Genomic DNA, 10,304 nt, shown 5'->3' on the forward strand with positions numbered 1-10,304 from the left:
TGTCTCACATTTATGTCTTTCTTCCATTTTGAATTTGTTTTTGTGTATGGAGTAGGAAAGTGGTCCAGTCTCATTCTTCTGCATGTTGCTGTCCAGTTTTCCCAGTACCATTTGTCAGACTGTCTTTTTTTCCATTGGATATTCTTTCCTGCTTTGTCAAAGATTAGTTGACCATACAGTTGTGCATCCATTTCTGGGATCTCTGTTCTGTTCCATTGATCTATGTGTCTGTTTTTGTGCCAGTACCATACTCTTAATGGCTACAGATTTGTAATATAGCTTGAAGTCTGGAATTGCGATGCTTCCAGATTTGCTTTTCTTTTTCAAGATTGCTTTGGCTATTTGGGGTTTTTTGTGGTTCCATACAAATTTTAGGATTGTTTGTTCTAGCTCAGTGAAAATGCTGGTGGTATTTTGATAGGGATTGCATTGAATGTGTAGATTGCTTTGGGTAGCATAGACATTTTAACAATATTTGTTCTTCCAATCCATGAGCATGGAATGTTTTTCCATTTCTTTGTGTCCTCTTCAACTTCTTTCATAAGTGTTCTATAGTTTTCAGAATACAGATCTTTTACCTCTTTGGTTAGGTTTATTCCCAGGTATCTTAGGGTTTTGGTGTAATTGTAAATGGAATTGATTCCTTGATTTCTCTTTCTGTTGCTTCATTATTGGTGTATAGAAATGCAACAGGGGGCGCCTGGGTGGCCCAAATGGTTAAGCGTCTGCCTTCGGCTCAGGTCATGATCCCAGGGTCCTGGGATCAAGCCCCGCATCGGGCTCCTGGCTCAGCGGGGAGCCTGCTTCTCCCTCTCTCCCTGCTCATGCTCTCTCTCTCTCTCTCTGTATCTCTGTGTCTCAAATTAATAAATAAAATCTTTAAAAAAAATAAAAATAAAAAAGAAATGCAACAGATTTCTGTACGTTGATTTTATATCCTGTGATTGCTAAATTTATGTATCAGTTCTAGTAATTTTTTGGTTGAGTCTTTTGGGTTTTCTACACAGAGTATCATGTGATCTGTAGATAGTGAAAGTTTGACTTCTGCCTTGCCTATTTGGATGACTTTTATTTCTTTTTGATGTCTGATTGCTGAGGCTAGGACTTCCAATACTATGTTAAATAATGATGGTGAGGGTGGACATCTCTGTCTTGTTTCTGACTGTAGAGGAAAAGCTCTCAGTTTTTCCCCAGTCAGGATGATATTTGCTGTGGGTCTTTCATATACGGCCTTTATGATGTTGAAGTATGTTCCATCTGTCCCTACTTTGTTAAGGGTTTTTATCAAGAATGGATGCTGTATTTTGTCAAATGCTTTTTCTGCATCTATTGAGAGGATCATATGGTTCTTATCATAGAAGATAAGACTCCTAGAAGTTCAGAAGTTTTCCTTCCATTTCTGTTTTTTGGAACAGTTTGAGAAGAATAGGTATTAACTCTTTTTTTTTTTTTTTTTTTTTAAGATTTTATTTATTTATTTGACACAGAGAGAGAGATAGTGAGAGCAGGAACACAAGCAGGGGGAGTGGGAGAGGGAGAAGCAGGCTTTCCGGTGAGCAGGGAACTTGTGGAACTTGATCCCAGGACCCTAGGATCATGACCTGAGCCGAAGGCAGACGCTTAATGACTGAGCCACCCAGGCGCCCCTAATTGATTTCTTTAGTAGAGGCCTGTTTAGGGATTCTTCATTTTAAGCAAGTACTTTTAAAACTTCTTGGAGAACTTCACGTCAAGAATAATGGCTTAAATTGTATTTTTAAGTTGGTTAATAATTATGTGTGTGAGGCTATATTAATATTTTGTTGCTCATGGCACTAGAATTGCTAAATTGGTTGTATATCTGTGTATTAAGCTTAACGTGTAGACTCATTCCAAAAAAAATTGTTTATTTGACAGGGAGAGAGATAGCGAGAGCAGGAACACAAGCAGGGGGAGTGGGAGAGGGAGAAGCAGGCTTCCCGGTGAGCAGGGAGCCGATGTGGAACTCGATCCCAGGACCCTGGGATCATGACCTGAGCCGAAGGCAGCCGCTTAATGACTGAGCCACCCAGGCGCCCAGTATTAACTCTTTAAATGTCTGGTAGAATTCCCCTGGGAAGCCATTTGGTCCTGGACTTTTGTCTGTTGGGAGATTTTTTATTACTGATTCAATTTCTTTGCTGGTTATGGTTCTGTTCAAATTTGCTATTTCTTCCTGTTTCAGTTTTGGTAGTTTATATGTTTCTAGGAATTTATCCATTTCTTCCAGATTGCCCAGTTTGTTGGCATACAGCTTTTCATAATATCCTCTTATAATTGTTTGTATTTCTGTGGTGTTGGTTGTGATCTCTCCTCTTTCACTCATGATTTTATTTATTTGGGTCCTTTCTCTTTTCTTTCCTTTTATGACCGTCTTTGCTGCATCCCAGAGGTTTTGGACTGTTGTGTTTTCATTTTCGTTTGCTTCCATGTATATTTTTTTTTAATTTCTTCTTTAATTTCCTGGTAACCCATTCATTCTTTAGTAGGATGTTCTTTAACCTCCATATATTTGTGGTCTTTCCAAATTTTTTCTTGTGGTTGACTTCAGGTTTTATAGTGTTGTGGTCTGAAAATATGCATGGTACAATCTCAGTCTTTTTGTAGTTGTTGAGGGCTGATTTGTGACCCAGTATGTGATCTCTTCTGGAGAATGTTCCATATGCATTAAAAAAAAAATTGTATTCCGCTCCTTTAGGATAAAATGTTGTGAATGTCTGTTAAGTCCATCCAGTCCATTGTGTCATTCAAAGCCATTGTTTCCTTGTTTTTTTTTTAATTAATTAATTAATTTTTTTTTTTTAAAGATTTTATTTATTTATTTGAGAGAGAGAATGAGACAGAGAGAGAGAGCATGAGAGATGGGAGGATCAGAGGGAGAAGCAGACTCCCTGCTGAGCAGGGAGTCCAATGCGGGACTCGATCCCGGGACTCCAGGATCATGACCTGAGCCAAAGACAGTCGCTTAACCAACTGAGCCACCCAGGCGCCCCATTGTTTCCTTGTTGATCTTCTGCTTAGATGATCTGTCCATTGCTGTAAGTGGGTTGTTAAAGTCCCCTTCTATAGTTGTATTATTATCAACGAGTTTCTTTAAAAAAATTTTTTTTAATTTATTTGAGAAAGAGAGAGAGCGCGAGTGAGCGCACAAGCAGGGGGAAGGGCAGAAGGAGAGGGAGAGGGAGAGTCAGAGTCCTTGCTGAGCAGGGAGCCCAACACAGGGCTTTCCCAGGACCCTGGGATCATGACCCGAGCTGAAGGCAGACACTTAACTGATTGAGCACCTAGATGCCCCATCAGTGAGTTTCTTTATGTTTGTTATTAATTGATTTATATATTTGGGTTCTCCCAAGTTGGGGGCATAAATATTTATAATTGTTAGATCTTCTTGTTGGATAGAGCCCTTAATTATGATATAATTCTCTTGTTACATTCTTTGGTTTAAAATCTAGTTTGTCTGATATAAGTATGGCTACTCTGGCTTTCTTTTGATTTCCATTAGCATGATAGATGGTTTTCCATGCCTGTACTTTCAATCTGGAGGTGTCTTTAAGTCCTAAAATGAGTCTTTTGTAAGCAACATATAGATGGGTCTTATTTTTTTAATCCATTCTGATACCCTGTATCTTTTCATTGGAGCGTTTAGTCCATTTGCATTCAGAGTAATTATGATAGATAAGAATTTAGTGCCATTGTATTACCTGTAAAGTTGCTGTTTCTGGAAATTTTCTCTGTTCCTTTCTAGTCTTTGTTGCTTTTAGTCTTTCTTTCCCACTTAAAGTGTCCCCTTTAATATTTCTTACAGGGCTGGTGTAGTGGTCATGAACTCTTTTAGCTTTTGTTTGTCTGGGAAACTCTTTATCTCTCCTTTTATTCAGAATGACAGCCTCACTGGATAAAGTATTCTTGGCTGCATATTTTTCCCATTCAACACGTTGAATGCCACTCTCTTGTGGCCAGCCAGGTTTCTGTGGAGAGAGCTACTGCTAACCTAATTTATCTTCCCTTGTAGGTTAGGGATTTCTTTTCTCTTGCTGCTTTCAGGATTCTTTCCTTATCTCTATATTTTGCGAATTTAACTATGATATGTCTTGGTGTTGGCCAGCTTTTGTTGAATTTGATGGGAGTTCTCTGTTCTTCCTGGATTTGGATGACTGTTTCCTTCCCCAGATTAGGGAAGTTCTCAGTTATAATTTGCTCAAATAAACTTTCTGCCCCCTTTTCCCTCTCTCCTTCTTCTGGGATTCCTATGATATGAATTTTATTATGCTTTATGGAGTCATTGAGTTCCCTAAGTCTACATTCATGATCCAATACTTTTCTTTTCCTCTTCTCTTCAGCTTCATTATTTTCCATAATTATATCTTCTATATCACTGATTCGTTCTTCTGGTTTGTCCATCCTTGTTGTCATTTCATCCAGTTGGTTCTACATCTCAGTTATAGCATTTTTAATTTTTTAATTTTTAATTTTTAAAAATACTTTATTTATTTATTTGAAAGAGAGAGAGAGAGACAGAGAGAGAGCACACACAAGTATGGGGAGTGGCAGACAGAGGGAGAGGGAGAAGCAGGCTCCCTGCTCAGCATGTGGGGCTTGATCCCAGGACCCTGGGGTCATGAACTGAGCTGAAGGCAGATGCTTAATCAACTGGGCCATCCAGGCACCCCTCAGTTATAGCATTTTTTATTTCAGCCTGACAAGTTTTTAGTTCTTTTACCTCTGCGGGAAAGAATCTCTAGTGTCTTCTATGCTTTTCTCAAGCCCAGCTAGTATCCTTATGATTGTTGTTTTAAGTTCTAGTTCAGGCATATTACTCATCTGTTTTGATTAGTTCTCTGGTCGTCACTTCTTCCTGTTCTTTCTTTTAGGGTGAATTCCCCTATTGTCATTTTGGGTAGGTCAATGTTTTTGTGTGTGTGTGTTAGGAAAGCCTGTTATGTTTCCCGCTCCTGAGAGTAATAGCTATATTAAGAAGAGGTCCTATACTATCCAGTGCCTGGTGCTTTAGGACGTGTTTCAGAGTGTGCACTGTGCTGTTGTGTTTTGGCTGCTCTATCCCTCAGGTCAGTCCTCTGCAGAGTTTCTCTTTGCCTGCAGTGGGGAGTGTTTGGATTTTGTCCACAGTGTGGCAAGTTTTAACTAGGTGTGTTTTGGTCTGCTTGTTAAGAGGCTAGATCCTATTTCCCCTACTGTTGAAGCTTTGCAGCACTCTATGGTCAGTGGACTTGGTGTGTGTGAAGGATTTGTGCTGGTCTTCTGGGGGAGGAGCCTGCTCTGCTGGTTGTCAAGCTGACTTGCCCTAGTAAAAGGTGCACCTATAGGGTACGGGGGGCGGGCCCTGCCACTGTTTAGGAAGCCCTCACAGAAGAGCAGTCTCCCCTCTTGTGTTCCTGGCTTCCATCAGACCCTGTCCTCATGCTGTCTGTGGCTGAGCCATCTGCCCACCTCATGGCACAGTACTCCTGTGTTTTCAAACTCTCAGGCTCCTGGCTGGGTTTCAAAACTCCAAATTTTAGAGACCCAGAGCAGTGCAGAGTGGTGACGATCCTCTGGGGGAGGTCTTGCCATGCTGCAGTTGGTGCCCATTAGTCCCAGAAAAGCAGTGACGTGATTGCACAGCAGCTTGGAGTGTATGGTAAAGTGCAACAAAAACTGGCACGAGGGTTTGCTGCTCTCAGCAGGTGTCTCTGTTCCTGTGCTAATGACCGGGGCAGCACACTGGTGCCCACCAGCTCTTTTATCCCGAGGGGCCATGCCACCTCTCCCAAATGTACTCCAGGAAGGGGAACTCTCTCTTCCAGTGCAACCCAGGGGATCCTCAAACTATGCTGTCCGGTCCCAGGTCTCTGCCTTCCTTCCCCATGGAAGCACTGCTATGGCTGCCAGCCTCCACCAGGCGGTGGCTAATGGACTTCTGAAGCTTCAGACTTCGGGCTCCCCTGCTTGTAAAAACTTGTGATAATCAGCTGCTCTAGTTTTCCTAGTCAGTGGTTTTGGGGAAGTGTTTCTCTTGTGGTCTCTCTTTCTCTCTCTCTCCCTCTCTCTTTCTCCTCTTTCCAAGATCAAAACTGCCTCCCCTCCGTAGCGCCTGTGTTTCTTTCCTCCCCAGAATCATGTCTGGGCACTTCCTATCTTCCCTGATGTGGCTTCTTTTCACCCTCTAGTTCTGCAGTTTGTACTCTGCCATGTGAGGTCTTCCTCACCCAGACCAGGTTTTAGGATATCTGACCTTGGGTATAATGAGAAACACATGTGATGTATTTGCTTTAGTAGACATCCTTATTCATACATCAGCCTGTTCTGTGGCAAAACTGGGACCCCAAGAAAGTAAATAATACTGGAATCTAATGTTATAATATAAGCTTAAGCTGTCTTCTTGGCATGTTTCATCAAAGAGAATGTGGTTTCTTAGCTAAATGTGCATGTTTCTTGACACATCCTAGGAGTCTCATGATTTTTTTCAGGGCTAGATAAAGCATAATTTATTTTACTTTATTGTTTAAGTAATATGTACACCCAACATGGGACTCAAACTTACAACCCCAAGATCAAGGGTCTCATGCTCTACCAACTGAGCCAGCCAGGTGCCCTGAGAAAGCATAGTTTAAAGAGAGTTGGGTTGCAGAGAGATGGACTATCTCAGTAGAGGACATGCCAAGGCCTTGGGTACTAGGGCAAGACCTTGGGTTCTAGTCCAAGTCCTACCACTAAATTGCTGTGGAATAACATACGTCACTGCTCTTTTTTGAGTTTCTATTCCTCCAAATGGAAGAAGTCTACAGAGTGAGGAGAGAGATCAAAGCAAGTTCACTGAATTTGAGAATATGAAGCTCTCGTGATGACCACTGCCAGATGAAATGGCTGGTTATCTCAAAGCATTAATGTAGGAGGGAGGCTTGAGACAAATGGTCAGGAAGTACGTGATCACAGGGACAAGTTATGGCCTTTTTCTTTAACATCTATCAATCAGTTTAAACTCTAACTCAGAGAAAACCAAACCAACCAAGCAACCAAACAAAATCATTAACACACAAGATTCCTGGGAACAAAATAAAAGGAGTGGAGATATAATTTGGATGCTTTCTTATTAGTTTTCCATTTTTTTTCCACAAGGGATTTGCAGTGACTTTGAGGATTAAGAATAAGAAGTAGAGTATCGAGAAGATGCCAAGCAATGATCTCATTAATTATACAGACAGTATTTGCGGGACACACAGAGACATCAGTTATCAAATGTTCACAAATGCCAGTGCACATGTGTATACTTGCTCACCACTTGTAACCCAGGGACTTTGCTGTTAAGACACATATGAATACCTCCAAATATTCATTCGCACTCTAAAATATACACAAACTGAGCCTCTTATTTTATATGCAACTGTTTCCCATCAATATGTTGGTCTTCAGACTTATAATTTTATCCTTCTTGCTCATGAAAAAACACATTACTTGTTAACATTAACGTCACATTAAAAATGCAGCATCACAAGAAAAGTCTCTGTAACAAAAGCAATTTTCAAAGCTGAGGTGATATTTATTGTAAAGTCTATTCATTACACTAACACCAAATCCTACAACAGAATTAATCTTCTGGGATTTAGCCTTTATTTTATTCCACTTATAGAGGCAATTACCTTAGAGTATAAACTTCTTCATTTGAATGTCAGACTCTGCAGAGTGAAGAATCTGTTATCTCTGTTCTAGTGGTAGCGTGGGACCTATGCGTGCAGCCAACTTAACTTTGTCTTACGTTTGTTTCCTTAAGAACTGTTTTTATTTTGTCATATGCAAGATTGATGAGAGCTTGAAAAATGGGTGTATAGTGGGGAAAAAACAAGTATATTGCTACAGGCTTAATAATAACTTATATATTAAATGATAATGAGAAAGACGACTGCTTCCATAGTGGTATTTAGCTTTTCTTCTGTAAAGTTATTTGAATAACTTCAGTCTAATCAAGGAGGAAGTTATAGTGGAAGGCAGAGTGTAGTATTTATCTTATCTTTCATGCTATAGAATGCAATCATACACATAAAGTTCAATTCTAGGAAATGTTCCACTCTGCAGTGCATCTCTAGAATTAGAGTTTAAAAGAGAGATTAGTTATTTGGACTAGGTGGTGGTTTTAATCAGCTTGAACTGCTAACCGAAGTATCACTGGGTGGCTTAAACCACAGACATTTGTGTGTCACAGTTCTGGAGGCTGGGAAGTCCAAGATTGAGGTGTTGACAGGTTCGGTTTCTGGTGAGAACCTTCTTTGTGGCTTGCAGACAGCTGCCCTCTGATTGTGTCCTCTCCTGATAGAGGGAGATTGAACTGGGGTCTCTTCTTCTTACAAGGACACTAATCCCATCATTAGTGAGGGCCTCATGACCTTGTCTAGACCTAATTACCTTCGAAAGGCTGTACCCCCAGGTATCATCACGTTAGAGGTTAGAGCTTCAATATATGAATTTTGGGGAGACATAAACATTCGGTCCATAATAATGGTAATGAGAGGGGATGTAAGGAATTTGATCAGGACACTGAATCTCTTCTTCAGTTTCCTGCATTTTCTTACCTTTTTCCATCATCTTCAATCTCTCCCTTAGAGACTGCTTCAAAATTTCCTCAAAAAGGACTTTTACTGGATTGGTCTGAGGAACAATTTTGGCTGGAGGTGGGAAGATGGATCAGCCCTAAACATCTCAAGGTAAGGGGGTTCAAAGCAATGGGAAAAAAAGTGAAAAGGGGAAGAGAACTTATGTGACTGGGGAAATAGATCAAGGATAACAGATGGAGAGGAGAGGAAAGGGTAAGGAAAGGAACTAGGGAACAGGAGAGGAAATGAATGGTGGATAAGAGCAAAAAAAAAAAAAAGGACATTTTAAAGAGAGGCTAGTGAACAATTTTTATTCTGCTGTTTTGGGAGCTGAGAGAAGTGGGGCCTGAATTGGGAGAAAGAACGGCCCAGTTTTTATCCCTTCATGCCTTGCAGCTCCTTTGCTCTCATGTTACCCTAAGTGACTGACTTTTCTGATTTCTTACAGGATTCTTTCAAATAGCTCGATACAGAAGTGTGGTACCATCAGCAAAGATGGTCTCCAAGCCTCTAGCTGTGAAGTTCTTTTACAGTGGGTCTGTAAGAAGGTCAGACTTTGAGGGGTCAGATCTGTCATATGGCTTCCTAGTAAGAAGGAGCAGGCCTCTGGGGCTGGGATGGACATGAGTGTGAATACTGGACCTTCTAGGACATGGCATTCGATGCAAGACTCTGTACTCTCTGAGAACATTTAGATATTATCTTAACAATTTAAAGATCCAGATCTAGGAACATTTGGGAAATAAAAATTTTTTGTAGTACTTCTCACTGATGCTGCCTCCTTCATCCCCATTCCCACCATCTCTGTCAAAAAATGTACCTTTCCTCTATGTTATGATCCGAACTGATCTGACAAAATCCGTGCAGGTGTATACTATTGCTCATGTGTTATAGGGGTTTGATGTGTGCTAGTGGGTTGGCATGTTACTTATTCCTCATAATACATTGTTATCCTAACGGTGGCCCTTCACAGATAAAGCTGTATTCTAAAGGATAATGCTAATAGTGAGAATGTAAGTTGTAGTAAGTGGATGAGAACAGGGTAGTGCTTTCTGCTTCTCAGCTCTTCACTTAGAGACCTGGCCTTGGCTGAATTTAATTTTTCTGGGTGTGCATAGACGTGGTTGAATAAACTGATATATGATCATAGCTTTTCCATGTTGTGAATGTGTGATTTTCAGGTTAATTTCACAGTAGTGGTCCATCTGAAGAAAGTTTACAGAAGCCGTTTACGTGCTTGATTCCCAAATTATTTTAGGCACGAATGCCTCAAAAATGAGAAAAACTCGATTATTTCTCTTAAGTAGGGTTTGGAGATAGAGCAGGAGAGAAGGTGCTGTTTAAAAGATATAGGAGGGAGTACTGAAGGGGACCACCATTCTGTACTGTTATGACGCTGGATTATAATCTCTTATCTTTCTCTCATAGATTTTTATTTTTTTAGGAACATGAACTGTATCTTATCCACCATTGTATCCCTCACACCTAAAATAGTGCTTGTATCAGTTGGTGTTTTGATAGGGATTGCATTAAATTTATATATTGCTTTGGGTAATGTAGACATTTTAACAATACTGTTTTTTAAAAGATTCTTTATTTTATTATTTTTTAAAGATTTTATTTATTTATTTGACAGAGACACAGGGAGAGAGGGAACACAAGCAGGGGGAGTGGGAGAGGGAGAAGCAGGCTTCCCGCTGA

General features: G+C 40.4%; 1 protein-coding gene across 6 annotated transcripts in view; it reads left to right on the forward strand.

Moving 5' to 3' along the window:
- The window catches only part of KLRG1 (killer cell lectin like receptor G1), a 49,186-nt gene extending 39,434 nt beyond the window's left edge, over positions 1 to 9,752 (forward strand). For all 6 annotated transcript variants that reach the window (XM_036112952.2, XM_036112955.2, XM_036112956.2 and 3 more), the window contains exons 5-6: positions 8,614 to 8,714; positions 9,052 to 9,752. In XM_036112952.2, the coding sequence (XP_035968845.1) occupies positions 8,614 to 8,714; positions 9,052 to 9,163 (213 nt within the window). In that variant the 3' untranslated portion in view covers positions 9,164 to 9,752. The remainder of the gene's footprint in view (positions 1 to 8,613; positions 8,715 to 9,051) is intronic.
- The last annotated feature ends 552 nt before the right edge of the window (positions 9,753 to 10,304 follow it).

This window comes from Halichoerus grypus, chromosome 6 (genome assembly GCF_964656455.1).
Source record: "Halichoerus grypus chromosome 6, mHalGry1.hap1.1, whole genome shotgun sequence".
NCBI lineage: Eukaryota > Metazoa > Chordata > Mammalia > Carnivora > Phocidae > Halichoerus > Halichoerus grypus.